Source organism: Natrix helvetica, assembly GCF_964273705.1.
Source record: "Natrix helvetica genome assembly, chromosome: 4".
Taxonomy (NCBI): Eukaryota; Metazoa; Chordata; class Lepidosauria; order Squamata; family Natricidae; genus Natrix; species Natrix helvetica.
Window position 1 is genome coordinate 68,686,676 of NC_138550.1, and position 23,499 is coordinate 68,710,174.

The 23,499-nt window shown below is 40.3% G+C and overlaps 1 protein-coding gene across 10 annotated transcripts in view; it reads right to left on the reverse strand.

The window, feature by feature from the left end:
- Positions 1-727: 727 nt before the first annotated feature.
- LOC309390762 (E3 ubiquitin-protein ligase MARCHF8-like) overlaps positions 728-23,499 on the reverse strand; it is a 71,094-nt gene continuing 48,322 nt past the window's right edge. For 7 of the 10 annotated variants that reach the window (XM_081950474.1, XM_081950471.1, XM_081950468.1 and 4 more), the window contains 6 exons: positions 23,229-23,406; positions 20,673-20,707; positions 18,111-18,938; positions 16,630-16,810; positions 11,713-11,860; positions 728-1,690 (listed from right to left, as the gene is read on the reverse strand). In XM_081950474.1, coding sequence (XP_081806600.1) covers positions 1,401-1,690; positions 11,713-11,860; positions 16,630-16,810; positions 18,111-18,938; positions 20,673-20,707; positions 23,229-23,321 — 1,575 coding nt within the window. In that variant the 5' untranslated portion in view covers positions 23,322-23,406 and the 3' untranslated portion in view covers positions 728-1,400. The other 3 variants (XM_081950469.1, XM_081950476.1, XM_081950477.1) reach the window with 3 other exon arrangements.

The window sequence follows — 23,499 nt, forward strand, 5'->3', positions numbered from 1 at the left end:
ACCTTTTCAACCCGAAATTCTCACAACATCTTCACACCTTGGGATTGGCTCAAAGACATTGGGGGGGGGGCTCAAAAGGAGTTGTTTAACCTAACGCTCCAGCGCACAAAATTAAGATTCTGTCTACATTCTCTCTACTATCACTGTCATCCAATAAAAGTTCCTTTTGAAATGCCATTCATTTCAAGAGTTCTGTTTTCTTGAGAAGGCTGGCGAGGCAGGATTTTACAAGCATGTTTAATTAGAATTGATAACATGTACCAATTCTTCTTAAACCTGCTTTAAATTCTCGGATGGAAGTATGTCAGATAGAATGCATACAATCAGCATTGTACTTCAAATACATTACAAGCAGGTGTAAATACTAGAAATAGAGCCAGGTAGTGAAAAAGACTTTGAATTTTAGTCCTGCTTCAGGCCCAGAAACCAGCTGATGACTTTGGCCTAGACACAATCTTTTTACCTTGAGGAATGAGGTAAGAGCAATTACTTCCAAAAAGGTTGCCAATGCAATCACCAGTAGTCAAGGCTGACTTGAAGATATGTACACATATATAAAATATGCTAGAAAAATACAGCACTAAAATTCTTTTTTATTAAAATCAGATCAATTAACTTATTCTAATATCACAGAGAATACTGCTAACATTTAATCTATATCATTTATTTTCTGTTCCACAATCAAAGTATACAGTATTTTTAAAAAAGGGCAAACAAACAAAATGTTAAGAAAGTATTTTTTATTAGACATAAGAACATTTGAGGAAACTTTTAGTACAAACCTTGTTGTTTTAAGGCAAATGGTCAAGTCTACATATAAATGTGCTTTCAGTAATTCAAAGAAACACACTGAACTGAGATTGTTTCAAATTTGTAATAATATAAAAACAATTAAGTGCTTCATGTTTTGACATCCCTACCCTGAGTGTGATGCAGTTCACAGATACAGTGTAGGCAAATTATTTACCCAATACTAGAACTACATACTATTTACATGAAGAGTTGTAAATGGTACAACTCTAGCTGTACACTTACAACAAGAGTTGTCAATGGTACAACTCTAGCTGTACACTAGAGAGGTATGTATAATAGTATGGTTATGTAAAAACATATTTTTCCTCCTTTGTATCTCATTTAATAGTTTCATATAGTAGAGAAAAGACACTTTAATTCTTAATGTAACCAAGACGAATTTTGGAATGATTGACCAAAACTGAATTGTTTTAAAATGGAGAGAAAATAATGCTTAACTTCATTTATATATCATTCAAGCAGACTTTCTTCGGTTTATCTTCTGATTGATGCTCTGGTAAAAGAAGAATATTTCTACCAACTCAGTCTTAAGTTAAATATCTGAAAATAGCAAATAATGCTGATCCAAATCTTCAAGAAAAAACATATCAAATATGAAGAATGTTAGCATTCACATTTTCAGTTTCTGTGCAATTTGAACTGGTAGTCTCTGTATGATGGCTTCTGAAAATACTTGAATATTCAGCATTTTGTTTTTCTAATCTGCTCTTTTTGCTTATATCTGGGCAGTTCTGTACATATATCACACGGTTATAAGCTTTAAGTCTTTTCCACAGTTGTACATAAACTTTGCATTGAACATACATGAAAAGAATTCCACCGGTGAAACCAATAGCTACTACTACTAGCTTAGTCCAAAATGGCCATTCTAGAATACCTGAGGTGCAGAAGGATTCAAAATGCTCAGAATTAGAATTTAAAGTTAAATAAAGCTGTAAGTCACTAGAATATTCAGATACATGGCTCTTAAGATAGCAGAAAAAAATGTATATAAAGATATAAAAGCATTAAACAAGCATTTAAGAGAAATGCATTGGGAAATGGGTGTTGGTACTTACCTGATATGCTCTTTCTCACTGCAGGTGGTGACATCAGTCACGTAGGGTTCACTCTGTCCAGTAACCAATAGGGCTGAGTCTACAGATTATAAAGCCTTCCTCCTTGCTGCTCTTCCCCAGCTTTTAGACGAAGACATGATGTAGACTGACATGTAGTTGATATGGAGAAAGAGAATAAAGGGAAACCAAGAAAAGGAAAGAAAGGACCGACCTAATCCTAATGAAGGAGAACCTTGACTGGAACAGGGCGGGGGTGACTACTGTCTCCACCCGCAGTGAGAACGAGCATATCAGGTAAGTACCAACGGCCATTCTCCACGATTGGTGGAGACAGCAGTCACGTAGGGACATACCCAAACTAGTCCCTAATTAAGGGAGGGATCCGGTCCCCATGGAAGGAGTCCAGGGAATGGACTTCCTCTAAAACCCTCCTTCCAAAGGCCGCTTCAGCCAAAGCAAACCGGTCTATCTTGTAATGACGGATAAAGGGAATGGGAGAAGTCCAAGTGGGCGCCCTACAAATTTCCTCCACTGACGCCTGAGTAGCCCAGGCAGCTGACGTGGCCACACTATGAGTGGAATGAGCGGTTATACCCTGTGGAGGAATGAGATCATTGGCTCTGTAAGCTTTAGAGATACAGGCTCTAAGCCAGCGACCTATGGTGGAAGAGGAGACTTTAGAACCCAGGGAAGCTGGCTGAAAAGAGACTAGCAAGGCTTCAGAATGCCTGAACATAGCTGAACGTTTGATATAGATACGTAAAGCCCTCTGATCTAGGGGATGCCACTTTTGTCCCATGAGAAGGATTGGGACAAAAATTAGAGAGAATCAGTTCCTGAACCTTATGAAACGCTGAGTTAACTTTGAGCGTAAATGTCGGATCTAGACGGAGAACGACCCTCTCTACATGAAATATACAAAGGTCGCTTCTAATCGACAGAGCTGCGATTTCGGAGATTCGTCTTGCCGCCATCACTGCGATCAGGAAACAGACCTTGAGCATGAGATGTTAAAGAGATATGGTCCGCAATGGCTCAAATGGAGCCCTGGTCAGAAAGTCTAAAACTTTGGTTAAGTCCCAGGTTAGGTATCTGTGAACAGTTGGAGGATGAATATTGGTCGCTCCATGGAGAAACCGACGTATATATGGCAGATGATGGGCTCACCTGTCGGTAGAGTCAAGACTGTAGAGAGGGCCGCCACCTGACGCCTTAACGTGTTTGGTGAAAGACTTTTGATGAGGCCCTGTTGGAGAAAGTCTAACACATTAGCCAGAAGCATATAAGGGAAGAATGTCAGAAGAACACCACTTGGTAAACGCTGTCCAGGTTGCATTGTATATTTGAGTCATGGAGGGGCGGCGCGAGGCTTGAATTGTTTGAATGACACTGTCCAACAGCCCATCCACTCTCAGTGTCTGCCGCTCAACCTCCACACTGTTAGTTGTAACCAATGTGGGTCTGGATGCTGGATCAAGCCTTGTGAGAGGGACAGTCTATGTAGCGGAATGTGCCACGGAGGTGTTACAGATAACGTCAACCACAGCCGGCGGGCCCAATGTGGTGCCAGAAGGAGAATTTCCACCTCCTCGTCTAGCATTTTCCGTACCACCCTCTGTATTAGAGGCAGAGGAGGGAACATGTACAGAAGGCCCGGAGTCCATGGGCACCGCAAAGCGTCCACCCCCTCCGCTCCCGGGGATGCATACCTGGTGAAGTACTGTGGGAGAAGGGCATTTTCCCTCAAGGCAAAGAGGTCGAGTACCGGTCTCCCGTATCTGCGGGATATCTCCTGAAAGAGGCTGCGTGAGATGCTCCACTCGCCCTGGTCGACTTGAGTGCAACTTAGCCAGTCGGCCTGAACATTGTCGACGCCCAAGATGTGGACCGCCCTGAGAGGAGGTGGGCTTCCGCCCAAAGCCCCAACAGCCATGCCTCCCTCATTAGCGGTTCGGACCTGGTGCCCCCTTGCCGATTTACGTGCGCCTTTGCGGTGATGTTGTCTGTGAGGATTAAGACATGGGTGTTGCGCACCGCATTTTGGAACCTCCGAAAGGCTAGATGAATTGCCCACAGTTCCAGCCAATTGATGGTGTTGGCAAGATCGGCCTGTGACCACGGTCCCTGAGTCAGTCCCTGACCGAAGGTGGGCCCCCCACCCCATCAGGCTGGCATCGGTAGTGATAGTTAGACAAACCGGCTCTCGAAAGAGAGTCCCTTGTCAATGCCAGGGAAGGCCACCACCCCAGGGACTTCCTCATGTGTGCGGGGGTGCAAACTGGTAATGATTTCCCCTGTACTCGAATCAAAGGAACTGCCTGTGTTCATGGAGGATGGGAATATGAAGATACGCCTCCGTGAGGTCCACTGAGGAGAGGAAGTTGCCCTTGCGGACACTCTCCAGGATGGACTGCAGGGAGTGCATCTTGAACCGTTGATAAAGGACATATCGGTTCAAGATTTTCAGATCCAGAATTGGTCTCCATCCCCCCGAGGCGTTTGGAGTAAAATCCCAGACGTTCCTGGCCCTTTGGAACAGCTTGGATGGCCCTGATCTGAAGAAGATGGCAAATGGCCTGTTCTACCAACTAATACAATACAATAATAGAGTTGGAAGGGACCTTGGAGGTCTTCTAGTCCAACCCCCTGCCTAGGCAGGAAACCCTATACCGTTCCAGACAAATGGCTATCCAACATCTTCTTAAAGACTTCCAGTGTTGGGGCATTCACAACTTCTGGAGGCAAGTTGTTCCACTGATTAATTGTTCTAACTGTCAGGAAGTTTCTCCTCAGTTCTTAGTTGCTTCTCTCCTTGATTAGTTTCCACTCATTGCTTCTTGTTCTGTCCTCAGGTGCCTTGGAGAATAGCTTGACTCCCTCTTCTTAGTGGCAACCCCTGAGATATTGGAACACTGCTTTTGGCAGCTGCTGCACACTGCTGGCTCATATTTAAATGGAGAATCAAAAAATCCTGTACCATCCCCTATCTGAGAAGGAGAACCAGGTCAGAAAAGGAATCCTCTGAAAGACCCACAGGAGGAGGGCTACCAGGAGAGACAGGGATCACCTGGAATGGGTGAGGGCTCTCTCTGCCATCCTGTGTGTGTTTGCTGGGAGCTGTCTTGTGCAATGAGGACTTGAACTGCCCCTTTCCCTTTTTTTTGCTGTCTTAGGAGCCTTTGCAGGGAGCTCCTCAGCTGCCTAAGCTGCCACCCTTCTCCTAGAAGTCTGAGCTGATGAAGAGCCAGCAGTAGGGCTCTCTGGTGGAGAGGGCTGGGGGGAGATTACTGCCCCATCTCCTGTGCTGGAAGCCATCATTAGAAGTCAAGCAGAAACAGGCACCCTCAAAGTAAATGCTGTAAAAGAGCCCCGTTACTGATCTTTGGCTTCAAAATGGTGCTCGCTGCTTTTCGCGATAAAATCAACTGTCACACACTCTCTGCTGGCTTGAAATAGTGCTTGCTGCAATCTTTGAGGAAAACAGCGATCTTCTTGAGAACTTTGCAGCCCCAGCGCTGTGTTCCTGACAACAACCGTAGGGTTACCACCTTTGGGCTTGTCACCGGGGCAACCTCCAGCAATCCGCTCGAAAGAGAAGCGTCAGAGCCACTCTGCTGCCTAATACAAGCCTCCGACAATCACTGGGAGGAACAAAAACCTCAGTCGCTTTAAAACGGCTGTCCCAGCCATGCGGCTAGCTCCGCAGCGAGGGACAAAGCCCCTTGCTTAATATAAGCACTCCCCCTGCCTGCAAGGTCTTAAGAATGGCAGGAGTTGAAATATGAAAGTTTTAGAAATAGCCAATTAGTAAGAAAGAACAATATAATGAGAGAAATACAATGACACGTCCAGCCCAAAACTGGCTGGGTTTAAAAAGCTGGGGAAGAGCAGCAAGGAGGAAGGCTTTATAATCTGTAGACTCAGCCTTATTGGTTACTGGACAGAGTGAACCCTACGTGACTGCTGTCTCCACCAATCGTGGAGAATGTATGTATGTATGTATGTATGTATGTATGTATGTATGTATGTATGTATGTATATATATAGTGTGTGTGTATGTGTGTATGTGTGTGTGTGTGTGTGTGTATTTACTTAATTTGCAATAAATTCATTCAGCATAATTTAATCCTGGTTTGACCTTTTATGGACACTACAAAATAAAGGAGCAGAAGGGAACAAATAATCTAAACCACTTTGTCCCATGGTACAGTATATATACCAAATATAAATAAAAATACATACATACAAAAATACATATTACAGCAATTTAGAGCCTTCAGTAAAGAAGTCTGCCATCTCTTCAATCCCCACTCACATGACTAAATCTGCCAATACTTTTGCAAATCTTGCCCCCATTCATTCTTTCTCCAACAGATTCCTTTTACCCATCTGTTTCTACAATGATAAAACTGTTTTTCTCCAGTCTGCCTAACTTATTTTGCTGCTGCGCTGGAAGAAGAGAATATAAAAATGTTATTTTAGTAACATACTGAATTTCTAGAATAAGTAGAAATTCTAATTCACAACTTTTCTTTATCCAATTGATAAAGCAGAAGAAAAGTTGTAATTGCTTTATTTGGTGGCAGAACTGTTGGGCTCATGTAATTCAGAAGCACTTGCTGTAAATAATTTTAGGATTATTTAGGTTAACCCTAATCCATTAAATACTAAACTATTACTATCTTTTAATACAGATTTTTCATTACACACAGCTTAATTCTATCAGAATATCACTGAATGGATTGCAATGTATGGAAAGGAAATGCCAAGATATACCAACACAGATTTCACTTTAGTATGAATTGTTTTTTCCTTTGTTTGTGTGTTTAGAAATTAGTCCATACTTTACAGTCAAATGCATAGTTTTCAACAGACGATGACACTGAATTAGGGTAGCTCAGTTTTTGTGCATCATGAAATTAATCCAAATAATTCAGCCTGACATATACCAAAGATTTGGGTTTTGTTTAATCTTGGGGTAGCTGGGACGTGATTTGGGTATAGAGGACATTACCATGGACAAATCACTGGCTGAAGCCTTTCAACTTACCAGTGCCACCTATTCCCAGAGGGAGACAGGACCTATTACTCCAGTCTGCTCAAAATAGTTTGGGGTTCAAAAGGGAGTGGAAGCTTTGATGGGTGGTTTGGCTGCAGCTCTACTTGTTGCCAAAAATTGGGCCCACTGATGAGTTCAGGGGTCCTTGGTGCTCTCTGAACTTTGTTGTTTTCTTGCAGATGTTTCATTACCCAAACTAGATAACATCATCAGTAGTAGTAACTAGCACTGATAATATTACCTAGTTTGGGTAATGAAACATCTGCAAGAAAACAACAAAGCTCAGAGAACACCAAGGACTCCACATTTCAACCCTGAGATACAAATATTCTCCTTCATTGGTACAAGTAATGAGAACACAGATTGGATTGCTCTTATGTAGCCACTAGCTGTAAGTCAATCTCCGGCACTCTCTGGTTTTCTGAAGAACTCCAGAAAATGAAAGACAGCAAAGATGCCTATAGTACCACTGGAGGAAGACAAGAGTGAACCCACACAATCACAAGTAAGAGCTCATCCTAAGGATTGCACTGTGGTGAAAAGAACAGCAACAGTTACTTTTTGACTCCTAATGCAGATAATTGTCTGGCGCAGGCTGTCTTCATGCATGGGCCTGATGGGCACTTGCCTGTGGACCCCACGAGCATAGGGGCCCCATACTAATTTGTTGGAAGTGCCAATAAAATAAATGTTTAATTTTATCAACCATTTACATATTTATTTCTGTGAGTAGCTGTCATAGGGGCCCCAGTACACTGCTTTGCCTGGGGCCCATAATGCTGGCCTGGCAGCCCTATTTAAAATGATTCGTTTTAAAAGGTTTAATATAGCTATGTTGACAGAATATGGCACCACTTGCTCCCTCAAAATAATATTAATCACCCTAGCTATTTACTCTATTTCTAGCTTCCTGAAAGAACCAGGTGGAGCCACAATCCATCATATAGGGGAAGAAACTCATGCTGCAAAGGCCATGTCCACCTCATCAGAGACAAAAAGCTCATAAGCATCTCAGATCATTTCACAAAGTATCACTCTAGTTACTTCCTTTGGCTCTGCCAATGAAGCGTCAAGATTTGAACAAATACAAGTGATGGAATCAGTGCAAATATTTCATAGCAGTTTGAATAAAAAAGCTCCTTTGAGCTAACTTTTCTTTGAATAGTATATAGTATGTCATCTTAAAGAGGGCTGCTAGGTGACATTCTGCTGCTGTAACAAGAATGGTGAAATATAAATACTTCACTGGTCTCATCACCACAGGTAGGCCCAAACAAAGGCTCCAACTTGCATTCATGTTCATTTGCTGTAAGAATCATTTTTGTTCCTGGAGATCCTCAGTAAACCATTACATTCTTTGGGATCTGCAAACAGGGAGACATCTCTTAGGGACATTGCCCTTAAAGTTGCATATTTCAGAGTTCAATGAGCTATTACTCATACATATAGGTGTGGGTAGATGTATCTGGGAAATGCCTACACCTATTGAAAACTAAGCAGATCCATTCAATACCTCAGGTGCACAATCTTATTATCATATAGAGGTAAAAACTAAATGAAGGCTGATCAAAAAATGATCTATGACCAATAAGATGTCTCCCTTTCATTTATTTTGTTATTATTACTTTTATTATGCAATTTCCGTTGTTATATATAAAATGTCCATATCCACAATGGCAGTGTACTATCTGGGTACAATCTCTTTTAAATACAAATAATAAATCTTATACAAATAATAGTTATAACCATTATTCTCAAAGTCTATTCACTATGATGTTCACTTATTATTATTAAACATTTTCTGTTATTTAATTAAATGCTCTGTTCAGTTTTGTCTATAATTAGTTAATAATATCAAACATTATAAACATCATATAAACATCACATTTGTAACCATTATCCTCCAAGTCTATTAATCATGTTTACTTATCCTCATTATTCAATATTCATTATTTAATTACATACCTACTTCATTTTTATTTACATATGCTCCTTAATTCTAAATTTCTAAATTCTGCTTCTTTTTTCTAACCATTGATAGAATAATTCCCAAGCTAAAAAGTATTGTGTTTCCTCCTTACCCTTAATTTTCAATGTTAATCTATCCATTTCAGCACATTCTAGTATTTCTTTATTACATTTTCCTCTATAGGTATATTTTCATTTTTCCAATTTTGTGCGTATACTGCTGCTGTTACCACATGTAAAAGTAAATATGTATTTCTTTTATTATATTTCTCCAGTAGGATACCCAACAAGAACATTTCTGGTTTTGGGTCTAATTGTTGTTTGTCATTTCTTCTAGCCAAATTTTAATTTTAACGATTTTTTTTTTACTATAGGACAAGTCCACCACATATTGTAATAAGAAACTGGTATGGCCAGGTGGATGCAACCATGTGGGTGTGGCCAGGTGGGAGGCACCAGGTGGACATAGCCAAGGTAGACTCATCACCCCACCAGAACAAAAATTGTGCTGGCAATAGGAAGCAAAATTTGGATTTTGGCAAAGGATGGATTCCTCCCCACCCCAAATTTGGTAAAACACTCATATTTTTTCTGCTTCCCAGGAGAAGTTCCTTTGCTAAGTTTGGGAGGCTGGATCACAACATGGAGTATATCACAATGATGAGTGTTAGATGTAACTTCTACATTTCTTTAGAGTTATAAATCCTCACAAAGTACATCAATTTGCAGAAAACTCACTGAATCAGAGATGAGATTTAATAAAAGCCAATATTTTTTTCCTAGTTTTTATTCCAGCCATTTATTTCTCTTGCTCGCTTCTACATGTAATGTTGTGAAAGTCACAGAGTACCAGTTTGTTTTCTTTGATTTCCAGACTTTATTGGTCTATGTCTTCCTTATCAGTGTTTCCTACAGTTAAGGCAAAAGGTCATAAACAATCCCAACTAAATGTAGTATCTTGATTTCCCTGTTTGTTAGTCTACCTGACCAAAAACTAGGCAAATGTCTCTTTTGTTTATGGGTATGCACATCATTCCTTGGGCCTATCAGGAGAGATCCTTATCTGGCCAATTACAAGAGCAGCATAAGAACATAAATCATAAGAATATGAAAAACTATAGTGATAGCTCAAGCTTTGTTTTATCCTGCATTCTACGACACTAGACAGTCACTGGTCTTAAATGGTATAGGGCATGGGTGTCAATTTCGATCGCATCATGTGACATCACATGACGTATCATGGTGTTTTTTACCTTTGTGGGGCTGGCCTGCGTGTAATGCATCTGGCCTGCTGGCTGCTAGTTTGACACTATAGAGTACTATAGGATAATATAATTGATACTATAGGGCCGTGACAGTGAACCTATGGCACGCGTACCACAGGTGGCACACTTAGCCCTCTCCTCCAACACACAAGTCATTGCCCAGCTCAGTTCCAACATGCATGCGTGCATGCCTCCACCAGCCAGATTATTTTTGGGTCTCTGTTGCACATGCGGGAAACATGCACACATGCCTAGGGGGTGGGGGGGTTGTGCACGTGTGTGGGGGGGCTTCAGGAAGGCCTGCTAGGCCCAAAACGGGGCATGGTGAGGGGTTGTGCGCATGTACAAGGGGCGGGGGAGCAGGCGGGTGTCATACACGCATATGCAGGGGGCAGAGGGCATTGCATTGTGGGTGTGTGATTTTGGCCCGCGAGGAAAAAACGGTTAGCCATCACTGCTATAAGGTCTCTTGCTGAAGCAGGGGTTTGGACTAGAAGACATCCAAGATCCCTTCCAGCTCTATTCTAATTGATTGATAAAGTGAGAACTTGGTATCTATGAGAAGGCCATCCCATTTTGCCTCCCCAATGACTGGATGACTGAATGTTTACTAACAAATATAGATAAACAAAACCTAACTTACATGAAGTTGACTAGCCCCTTTTAAGGCTGTTTGTGGATGACTTTTGCCACATTTTATGTTACCAGATTTCATTGTCTAACTATGCACAGTATGTAAAGAAGTACTTGAGCCCCTCCCTTCCCTGCCAAATTTAGCAGAGGAACCTCTTGCAGCTTCCGTACTTCCTGTTTGCCAGCACATCTTTGGGTGATTTTTGTTCTGGCAGGGTGCTGAGTTGGCTCCACGTTTAGTTGCCTGAGGCGACTTGTTCTGAGTCCACCTGGCCACACCAACCTGGGAGTTCTCACCTGGCCACACCCCCATGGTTATGTCTGCCTGGCCATGCCCACCCAACTGCCCCAAGTCAGCCATCCCAAGTCAGCTGCGTCGAGCCAGCTGCACCTAATCCTTCACATCGACCTGGCCACACCCATCCATGCTCACCTGATGGCCTCAGATGGGCACTTGGATTTAAACTCACTGTTTGATCACTGCGGTTCAGAGTCAGAAATAAAGCATGAAATTATCTACATTTTGTATATTCAACATTATATATGAAACGAACTTTCAAATTGTTAAAAATCATGTAAAAAGTCTGAAAATATTATACATATCCATTGTCTTTTCTGATTAACTATTTTAAGGAGTAATAAGCAAAAATGGAAAGGAAAGGAAAAAATAAAAAGCAAACGAAGGAAAATAAGGGGGGTTGGCAGAGATCCCGTGAGAGAAGAGCAAATCCTACTGTAGTTTGATATAATTCACATTGAAAGTAATATTACATAATTTCAAAACAAAAGAACCAAGTGGCAAAATAAAAATAGTAAGAGCAAGAAAAAACAGGGATAAATCAGGTTTCCCTGATTTGGGGTAATTTGTCATGGCTCGAGCATTCCTTTTTGTTAGAAAGAAAATAAAGTAACATACCCATGGATTCTCCATGTTTAATTTCTTCAGCAGTCCGGTCTATGAGGACATAGAGTGACCACACCACACAAGTGATAGCAATGATATGGAAAGTTACAGAGCACATTATCTTTCTTTGCTCACTGCCTGTCATCTGCAGTTTCTCCCACTAAGAAGAAATCCAGAAAATAGAAATGTTCAATTCTGTTGTCAAAGAACAAGTGATACTTGCTGTCTAGTTAGAAACCTTTATTTTATTGAATTTGACCCTGATGACAGATGATCAAGCAAGCACACACAGCTTACATATAGATATGATACACTGTTCTGTATTATATTAATCCCTTTATCAACCAATGGCATCATAGGGCACTTAGGTAGCATGCATAATGCCTGCCCTTTGCATTTCTTCCCAGATTTAAAAGACGCTGATCCTGCTGTCTTTTAAATGTGCTTTGATGAGCTGGCTCTTTTCCCAGATTGTGGACTAAGATAGGATGGCAATTCCCTATGCAAGGTTGTTATAGTGGATATTTTGTTCTACTTGGATGATCTTCTTTCTTTTCTATTGGTGCATGTTTTAAAGCTTTATTTTTAATTTATTCTATTACGCAAAGTCACCAATGATTTGTGGCAACTTTAGAAATGCAAATTAGAAATAAATAACAATCTAGGACTGCAGAATTCACATATTATGGGCATACATTTAAAAATACAGAATTGCTTAAAGCTACCATAAAAGTGAATTATGAGAGTAAAAGCTATCTACTAATCATAGTTAATATTTATCTGCTAAGATAGAATAGAATAGAATAGAATGAAGGGACCTTGTCGGAAGGGACCTTGGAGGTCTTCTAGTCCAACCCCCTGCTTAGGCAGGAAACTCTATAGCAGTGATGGTGAACCTATGGCAAGCGTGCCACAGGTGGCACGCGGAGCCATTTGTCAGGGCTGGCCAGCTGAGTTCATCCTTTTTTAAAGCCATTTTTCGCCCTCCCCAGGCTCCAGAGCCTTTATAGGAGCCTGGGGAGAGCGAAAAGAGCCTCCCCCGTCCCCCTGAAGGCCCTCTGAGGCTTCATGATCTTCCCTGAAGCCTCCGGAGAGCAAAAAACTGGCCCTACAGACAAACCAGAAATTCGGGAACAGACTTCTGGTTTGCTCGGAGGGTCGTTTTGCTTGCTCTGGAGGCTTCAAGGAAGCGTCATGAAGGTCCCTCAAGCCTCCGGAGGGCTTAAGGGGGGGCGGGGGAGGCTGTTTTCACCCTCCTCAGGCTCCTATAAAGCCTCTGGACCCTGGGGAGGGCAAAAAAAGCATACAAAAAATGGGGGGTTGCGCCTGTAGTGTGCACATGCGCACTGGGAGGATTGCGCATTGCATTATGGGTGTGGCACTACCCCCCTGCACTCCCCCCACTTATGGCACACGAGCCAAAAAAGGTTCGCCATCGCTGCTCTATAGCATTAATACAATACAATAGCAGAGTTGGAAGGGACCTTGGAGGTCTTCCAATCCAACCCCCTGCCTAGGCAGGAAACCCTATACTGTTTCAGACAAATAGCTATCCAACATCTTCTTAAAGACTTCCAGTGTTCTGGCATTCACAACTTCTGGAGGCAAGCTGTTCCACTGATTAATTGTTCTGTCAGGAAATTTCTCCTCAGTTCTAAGTTGCTTCTCTCCTTGATTAGTTTCTACCCATTGCTTCTTATTCTACCCTCAGGTGCCTTGGAGAATAGTTTGACTCCCTCTTCTTTGTGGCAAACCTTGAGATATTGGAATACTGCTGTCATGTCTCCCCATAGTCCTTCTTTTCATTAAACTAGACATACCCAGTTCCTGCAACCGTTCTTCATATGTTTTAGTCTCCAGTCCCCTAATCATCTTTGTTGCTCTTCTATGCACTCTTTCTAGAGTCTCCACATCTTTTCTACATCGTGGTGATCAAAACTGAATGCAGTATTCCAAGTGTGGCCTTATCAAGGCATTATAAAGTGGTATTAACACTTCACATGATCTTGATTCTATCCCTCTGTTGATGCAGCCTAGAACTGTGTTGGCTTTTTTGGCAGCTGCTGCACACTGCTGGCTCATATTTAAATGGTTGTCCACTAGGACTCCAAGATCCCTTTCACAGTTACTACTGTTGAGCAAGGTACCACCTATACTGTACCTGTGCATTTCGTTTTTCTTGCCCAAATGTAGAACCTTACTCTTTTCACCATTGAATTTCGTTTTATTAGATTGTGCCCAATGTTCAAGTTTGTCAAGATCCTTCTGTATCTTAAGCCTGTCTTCTGGAGTGTTGGCTATTCCTGCCAGCTCGGTGTCATCTGCAAATTTGATGAGTTCCCCATTTATTCCCTCATCCAAATCATTGATGAAGATGTTGAAGAGTACTGGGCCTAAAACAGAGCCTTGGGGTACTCCATTGCATACCTCCCTCCATGTAGATGCAGTTCCATTGAGGACTACACATTGAGTGCGGTTGGTCAGCCAGTTACAAATCCATCTGATGTTGATGCTGTCCAACCCACATTCTTCTACTTTATCTAGTAGTAAGTTATGGTCTACCTTATCAAATGCCTTACTGAAGTCCAAGTAAACTATATTGATGGCATTCCTCTGGTCCACTAATTTTGTTACTTTGTCAAAGAATGCAATAAGATTAGTCTGGCATGATCTGTTTTTGACAAACCCATGTTGGCTTTTGGCTATTACTTTGTTTGCTTCTAGGTGTTCACTGATTTGTTGCTTGATTATCTTTTCCAGAATCTTCCCTGGAATTGAGGTCAGACTGATAGGTCTGTAGGTTCCTGGATCTATTTTTTTTTCCTTTTTTGAAGATGGGAACCACATCAGCTCTTTTTCAGTCCTCTGGCAGTTCCCTGGTGCTCCAAGATCTCTGAAAGATATAGTTCAGTGGTTCTGAGATTTCGTCTGCCAGTTTCTTCAGAATCCTGGGGTGTAATCCGTCCTTCAGAACCCTGGGGTGTAATCCGTCGTCTAGGGTAGACAGGTGCTCACTTATCATTTTCTTCCCTGTTTCAATTTGTGTTCCTAATCTGATTTTAGTCGTGCTGTTTTTGATAGGTTGGACTGTTTTATCCCTTTGTGTAAAGACAGATGTAAAAAATGAGTTAAATAGTTCTGCTTTCTCCCTGTTGCTTGTCACCTTCTTGCCACTTTCTCCCAGCAATGGACCAATTGTTTCCTTAACCTTTTTCTTGTTTTTAACATGTTGGAAGAAACTTTTTTTGTTATTTTTTACTTTTGTGGCAAGCCTTTCTTCATTGTGAGCCTTAGCTTTCCTTACTTCATCTTTACAGGCTCGGGCTATTTGCTGATATTCTGCCTTAGTTATGTCCCCTTCTTTCCACTTTTTACACTTCACTTTTTTATCTTTCAATTTGGCAGTTTGTTTCTTATCAATTGTAGCCTTGGAAAAATAAATTGAAAAAAAAACCTTCATTCATATGCAGAGAAATGATAACATGTAGAAACTGTTTAGGAATCATCCTTTTTCATTCCTGCTTCATTCCTGAAATAAAAGATTTTCACTACAAGCAGAAGCCTCTGACACTGAAAAAAACATCTTAGCTATTAAAATTGTCGGTTAACAACTACTGTAAAAAACAGTAGGTGCTCTCCAGTGGTGAGATTCATTTTTTTTTACCAATTCTGTGGGCGTGGCTTGGTGGGCGTGGCAGGCTTGGTGGGTGTGGCAGGGGAAGGATACTATAAAATCTCCATTCCCTCCCAATCAACTGGGTCTCAGGAGGCAGAAAATAGATGGGGGTGGGCCCAGTCAAGAGTTGGTATTTACTGGTTCTCTGAACTACTCAAAATTTCTGCTACTGGTTCTCCAGGACTGGTCAGAACCTACTGAATACCACCTCTGGTGCTTTCTCTGTTGCTCTAGCAAGGACTAGATTATCTCTCATATATTATATACACTAGGCAGAGGCTGGACCTGGTGCCCAAATAGCTCCTTCCAATTTACAAACTGTTGCAACTGTGATGTGGCCAGTCATAAAATAGCTAGGACCCAGATTGCTGGGGGCAATATGCTGACTCTGTAAAACTGTGAAGTGGTATATACCGTATTTTTCATAGTATAAGACACACTTTTCCTCCCCCGAAAAGTGGGTGGAAATGTCTGTGTGTCTTATACTCCAAATATTAGGGTTGGTGTGGCGACGATCAGCTGTTCTAGAATGGGTGGCCGCGAAGGTGAATGGGCTGTGGCGAATAGGCTGCAGTGAACGGGTGGCAGAAAATGGGAGATGAATTAGTGGCGGGAAATGGGCCATAGCAAATGGGCCGTGGTGAACAAGCAGGGGTGAATGGGCTGTAGCGGTGGCGAACGGGCCGCAGCAAACAGGCTGCAGCAAACAGACTGCAGCAGTGGTGAATGGGCCGCACCAAATAAGTCAGATGAATACTGGATGGATGCTGGGAGGCAGAGGCAGATTTATTCCCCTTGTTTTCCTCCCCAAAAGTTAGGTGGATCTTATAGTCCGGGATGTCTTATAGTCCAAAAAATATGGTAAATCTAAGTGCTATTGCTATTTATCAGAGGCAATAAGATACAACTGCTCCCAAAACTCTGTTTACTTTTCCCACAGTCACTGTCACCTCAGCTTGCTTCTTTCTTCTGGGCAGATGGTCATCTTTCCAAATGAACAGATATAATTATCTCTCATTTTGCTTTTAAAAAGAATATCCTTATGATTCAAAAGCATTAGTTTAACACAGAGATCCTCTTAATGTTCTACTTTGCTTCACAAAATACTGGTTTATTTTTTTTTTTATGTGAAGATTCACAACAGCGCCTTCTTCTATTGTAATCTAAATTTTAAATGTATAAATAGCAGTAATCTGTGCTAAAGAGGAAATTCATAATTATATTTGACTTTCTAGTATCATTCCATGACCTACTTTTCTTAAAGGTTTCAATTTGGTGTCCATGATGAATTCATATTTGCAGAGTTCACAGCAACGGGTGTCTGAGCTCTTGATCCACTGCTGCAGGCAAGCTTGATGGACAAAATTAAGGCTTCCGGTGCAATGACAGGGAGTAATTAATGGGCTCTCATCATCTCCTTCACAATGGCATATCCTATGACAAGAGCATAGCAATTTATTATGGGAAAGAAAATACAACTACAGTCTAGAAAAACGTCTTGTTGAAAAAAGGCACAATATCAAAGAATAATAAAGTATTTGAGATCATATGTGACCATATTTCAGATCTGAAATAACTATTCAATTAGGCTAAAGTAAAATGTTGATTCTTGCTTCTCTCTAATTATAAGAACAAAACAATCAAATAAAAATTTGTAAAAAAGAGAAAGGATAAAAAAGAACTTGCTATTAATTTTTCAACAAAGCTAATGGGGCTTTACTTACTGCTGTGCTTCATCGACAATTATGTGCCTGTCATGGAAAATTGGTTCTTTTAAATCACTATTATAATCTACAATAACATGAAAATTGAATTTTCACATTTTAAAATGTTAATGGAAGGGAAATTGTGCTTCAAATATTTTCCTTGGAATTTCTGGGATGACCATTTATAAACTTCCTGCCACAAAAGCAACTAGCAAGCAACAATCTCAGCTTGCTTTGCACAAAACGTTTCGCACAAAACTCTGGCACAGGTTTGGTATAGCCATGATTCCATACTGAACCATAAATCCCCAGGACCAGAAGTTTCAGAGAAAGTTAAATGGGTATTCGAAATTGTGGGATAGCACTTCTCACTATTGTTATCAAATGTCCTGAATTACACAAGTAGCATTGTAGAAAATTCAGTGAGACACATTGATGGCCTCTGAAAAATTGTGGGTACAAGGGAAGTCCTTTTCAGTGGCAACTTTTATATCAGTGCCACTCTCTTTCTCAAGAGTCCCAGAATACTGGGAGATGATGGCATATGCAGACAAACAGGGAACCTGTCCTGGTTGAGGATTAACCTGAAACAGGAGAGGCTATTTTTGGAAAAGAAAGACGTGCACAAAGGTGAAAAGGCAATTATGCACTGAAGAGTGCTTGGAATCAGGGGAATTGAGATCTGTTTCAGGGGCAAGCAACTCAGTTGTTCCAAGATGTGAAGCACTATATATTTCTCAGATATAGGTATTTTTTAAAAGCTGGCAGGAAGAAAGAAAACACTTCTTCGCTCTTGATATCCTTTTTTCCTATACATACAATGAATGGAACATATGTAAGAAAATACATGATTAGCATGGCATCAGGACAAAAACTCAAAATGCTTTGCACATTCAAAAAAGATGACAAATTCAGAAGTAAATAAAGCTCAGTGTGAACTGAAGTGAATGGTTGAGAAAATGAAAAGAGCAGAGCAAGTTACCATAGACCTGGGAGGGGGCAGAGAAAGTGGTTTGGCATAAACCAACCTGCAGACATCTCCAGACACAGACACAGGGGAAAGTGGAGGGAAATTTTCTGACAATTGGGAAGGGCAGTCTAGATCACTATCCCTTTCAGTTGAGCAGAGTGGTGCCCGTAGTGCTGTAATGTTCAGCCTCATAGAATTGTCCTCAAAGACATCATTATCTCCCATATCATCTGAACAGAAACCTGTGCTCTCTACCATACCACTGGATGATTTCTCTGGCCGGAGACAGCTTGACTTGTTATCCAGTTCATGACTGCTTGATTTGGAACTATGAGAGAAAGAGAAAAGGTACTGCAACAAATCTTTACTCTGGAAGATTTCATTGCTATACTTGTCCTCCAGGAGAGGAATATGTACAGCACTATGAGTATCAGTAGCCAGAGAAGTGCTTGAGTAATTGGTCGAGAGTGACCAGAAATATGAAAGTCTGCCATTGTTAACAGTGAAGGGCCTGAAGCTGAATGATTTCTTCTCCTTATGACATATGTTAAGTCTTAAACACTGCTCTTGCATTTGGGTAAGTCTGCCTTCTGAACATGTACATTCCATGCAGCTAAATCTGTCAATTGTATTCTGAGCCTTCTGATCCATATCACTCAGAGACTTGGAGAATTTCAGAGCATGACTGGATTTTTCATTGTTAGACTTGAGAGAATAGACACGTCCATGCCCATGGGAGTTTGCCTTGGAAGCCTGCACCATATTCTGACAGGTTACTGTCACAGTGGCCACTGGAGTCAGAGCATTCTGGCAGACAAGATTTTTCAAGATAACAGCAGATTGTACTGGACTGGGATGACAACATTCAAAACACACTGCACTGGAACTGTATGCAGAACAATGGAATAAAAGCACAAAAAATTAAAAAGAGTACATACAATTTGTTGAAGAAATGACATTTTCAGCCAGTATGAGGAAGACAAATTACAAACATAAAAAGGCAGAATTAAATAGGCCAGTCAATATGGTGGCATAATCTATGTGTCACAATGCATTACATGCCAATATCATTTAAAAATATATATGCATGTACATACAGCATAGCATGGCTGGACAGGATTTGTTGAAGTCTGTCCTATGTGCTTTTTTCTAAGTATTATGGACACTTGAGAAAAAAACATCTTATGAGAACCAGTTCTCACCACCATAGAATATGGTCCATGCACCTCTGCCCCATTCCACCTCTATATTGGAAATTGGCACAATGTACATTAAAGTAATGTATGTGTAATCATTTGGTTTATTTTTAATTCTTGTAATATCAAGTATTTCCTGACCAAAACATCTATTTGTTGATTTTATGTATGCTTGCAGTGATGTGTAAAATAAGTACACTTGAAACATGATTCAAGCTCCAAATGAGTTGTTCCAACTTTGTGAGAAATGTTCTGGTGATATTTCTCTCTATTTTGAGCTCAAAACACAATAGTTGGAACAGCTATTTAGAATCCAAAATGTTTTGTGGTGCAGTGATTCAAGTACTGGACTCAAGATTGTGGAGATCCACATTCTAGTCCACTGTGGAAGTTTCCAAGGTGATCCTAGGTCAGGCACTCTCTCTCAGCTCAACTCATCTTACAGAGCTATTGTTATGGGAAACACTAGGTATTGTACAAAAATATAATATTATGTTACCAACAATTTCTAATATATTTTAACATGGCATATACCGTATTTTTGGGAGTATAAAAAATATATACGCACCTTTTCCCTAAAAAAAAAAGGCTGAAAATCTGGGTGCGTCTTATACACTGAATACAGCATTTTTTTGCCTCCTGAAACCCTGCCCCCTTCACCAAAATGTCCGTGCATAGCCTTTAGGAGGCTTTCAGAGTGCTCCTGGGGGCTGCGGAGGGCAGAAATGAATGAAAAACAGGCTGTTTTTTGCTCAATTTTGCCCCCCACTTCCAGGAGCACTCTATAAGATTCCTAAAGGCTATGCATGCCTTTTTTGTGATAAAAAACGGGCCCGTTTTTGCAAAAATGGGCCACTTTTTGCTCATTTGGGGGGGACACCCCCAGGAGCACTCTACAAGCCTCCTAAAGGCTATTCATGCCCATTTGGGGGGGGAATGGGCCCGGTTTTGCGAAAAATGGGCTGGTTTTGGGAGGTCTGCAGAGTGCAAAAACCTTTTTTAAAAAAAAAAAAATTGCCTCTTCTAAACTTTGGTATGCCTTATATTCTGGTACGTCTTATACTCCGAAAAATATGGTAGGCTGAAAAGCTCAATTCTTCACCTTCCAGTGATTTCACCACCATCCAAACTGAGATTCTCAGTGGACAAAAAAATACAGAACTCCTGACAATAAATATACTGGTTATTACTGATCAATTTTTTGCTGAGAAGTTTCAGGTTTTTCTCCCCCAGTAACAGCTTAAATATTTTCAGAACTTCCGCTTGCAATAGCTTCTTGAAGAATATAGAATATTTAAAAAGTCAAAACTGTTAGAGGAAAAATACAGGCAGATCCAGATTTCCTGGATCATCAGCTAAAGATAGCATAACTTCTGACATTGTGACTGTCATCAGTTTTAGTGCAATGACAATTAATACTTCACCTGCAAATGTCCTGATTGGTTGGTGTAGCAGATGCCTGAGAAAAGCCACAAAGAGCAGGAAAAGAGGTTGAATTAGCAGGCTATCAAAACAATTAGAAAATAATACATTTGTTTTTATCAGTTACGTTGATTTCATACCAGGGAATCTGTAGTTAGCCCTCCCAATTTCAATAAAAACAAGCTATTGCTCAAAAACATTTAAACTGAAGATGCTTATTTTGAACAGAATTCTGCCTGGGAGGGAAAGCACTCCAATGATCTGCAGAGGAAACAATTGCAGTTTGCGTGGTTTCCGTAGGCAGTTTTTAAGTCCTGGAATGGCTCCTCTCCTGATGTTGCTGCTCTGCTTAAGCTTCCATATAATAATCATGCACAAAATACCTCTTTGATAAGGAAACTGCTGGTACTTTTAACAACTTAAATCACTTTACCCTGCAGATTAGTTCCTTTGGACTCAATTAATCTCTCATCTTATTTAAGAATTATATGAAATAATTAAGTAGGTTATCAAAGTAGGAACCAAAATGTCATTTACAGGTAGAATTACCTCTCCACTTCAATGTACTTTAGTTGTATTTTTAAATTTTTAATACTTGAGTTTTTAAAAATTGTTATCATCTTAGAATACTTATTCAAGTTAAATGCCCTTGACTGACTGAATTTTTTTCCTATTGCATCTATAAGCTACTACTTGTGACATATACTTGAATGTGTAAGGAAGGAACTCAGGTGACCTCACCACAGTAGTGGCAAGAGCATCACTAGAATGGTACATAGTGCAACAGAAATTGCAACCAGACTAAAATGAATCAGCCCCCCATATTCCTGTTTCTGAATGACAACTGTCAGCAGCTAATTATCACTGCCTATACCTACATATAATCCCACCCCTCCCAATCAATCATGGATGGAAATACATGAATTATTAATATACATTACTCAAAACTGCTGTCTTACTGACTCAAAAATGTCATGTTATGAATTTTTACACATTCTATATTATTTTTACATTAAATTATCATTTACTTAATTACCATTGAGGCAAAAGTGGTTGCTTTATGTCTGGGAGCAAGAACTGCCACTCCTTATAAATAACTGCAGAGTTATGAAAATTCCAACATTGGATTTCTGGACACGTGTTGATTCTAAATTGACCTCAATCCAATGAAGCAATGACAAGAACACAGTAGATCCAGCAGAGGAGCAGAACCAGTCAAAAATAAAGAGGTCTATGTGGACAGAATATTAATATGTATATATGCGATATAAATATGTAAAAAATGGATATTTTTCAAGTATATTTTACAAGATAGCAAGTTAGACTTATAAAGGTTTCCTGAGCAATAGAAAAAAATGAGAAGAGGCCATGTGCAACCTCATCCAGACTAGACTGCAGTCTCTATTTCTCTAGCCTTTGATGTTTCAGCACACATCACCTGAATACTCAACTAAAAACTGGTCATAAACTAAACAATAAGAGATAACACAACTGCTAAAGGCACTTAATATTTCTTTTTTTTCTGTTAGCAATCAATAAAATCACATAAAAGCTGATTCATTATCATATACCATTTTTGTAGTCTACAGTTTTGTAACTGCTAAAAATTTAATATATCTAGTTTCCTACCCCTCTATTCCCAAAAGAGCTCTTGCATACAAAAATACCGTATTTTTGGGAGTATAAAAAATATATACGCACCTTTTCCCTTAAAAAAAAAAAAGGCTGAAAATCTGGGTGCGTCTTATACACTGAATACAGCATTTTTTTGCCTCCTGAAACCCTTCCCCCTTCACCAAAATGTCCATGCATAGCCTTTAGGAGGCTTTCAGAGTGCTCCTGGGGGCTGGAGAGGGCAGAAATGAATGAAAAACAGGCTGTTTTTTGCTCAATTTTGCCCCCCCCTTCCAGGAGCACTCTATAAGATTCCTAAAAGCTATGTATGCCTTTTCTGTGATGAAAAAAGGGCCCGTTTTTGCAAAAACGGGCCACTTTTTGCTCATTGGGGGGGGCACCCCCAGGAGCACTCTACAAGCCTCCTAAAGACTATTCATGCCCATTTGGGGGGGGGAATGGGCCCGGTTTTGCGAAAAATGGGCTGGTTTTGGGAGGTCTGCAGAGTGCAAAAACCTTTTTTTTTTAAAAAAAATTGCCTCTTCAAAACTTTGGTATGCCTTATATTCTGGTGCGTCTTATACTCCGAAAAATATGGTAGGCTGAAAAGCTCAATTCTTCACCTTCCAGTGATTTCACCACCATTTAACCTGAGATTCTCAGTGGACAAAAAAATACAGAACTCCTGACAATAAATATACTGGTTATTACTGATCAATTTTTTGCTGAGAAGTTTCAGGTTTTTCTCCCCCAGTAACAGCTTAAATATTTTCAGAACTTCCGCTTGCAATAGCTTCTTGAAGAATATAGAATATTTAAAAAGTCAAAACTGTTAGAGGAAAAATACAGGCAGTTTCATATGGAAACTTTGATCAAAAAGTTATGCTTCTCAATTCTCTTCAGATAAAGCTGTGCCTCCTAATTGGAGAAAGAAATGACCATACCTGTTCTTTCCTCTTGGCTTTCTTCTTAGAAACTCTGGAAAAAGTAACATCTTGAGCTGGAATTACAGAGATTTGGTGCAATGGTCTATTCATTATACCATAAATATAAGATTGGACCTCCTATAAACGTAAAATTCTTGATATGAGGTCCATTATTTATCTTTGCCAGGCCACACATCTAAAAATAATTAGAGCAGTAAAAAGCAGAAAATAATCAGAAAATGTATAGCTTCATGATGTATATTAGGTTATAGTAATACACATTAATAAT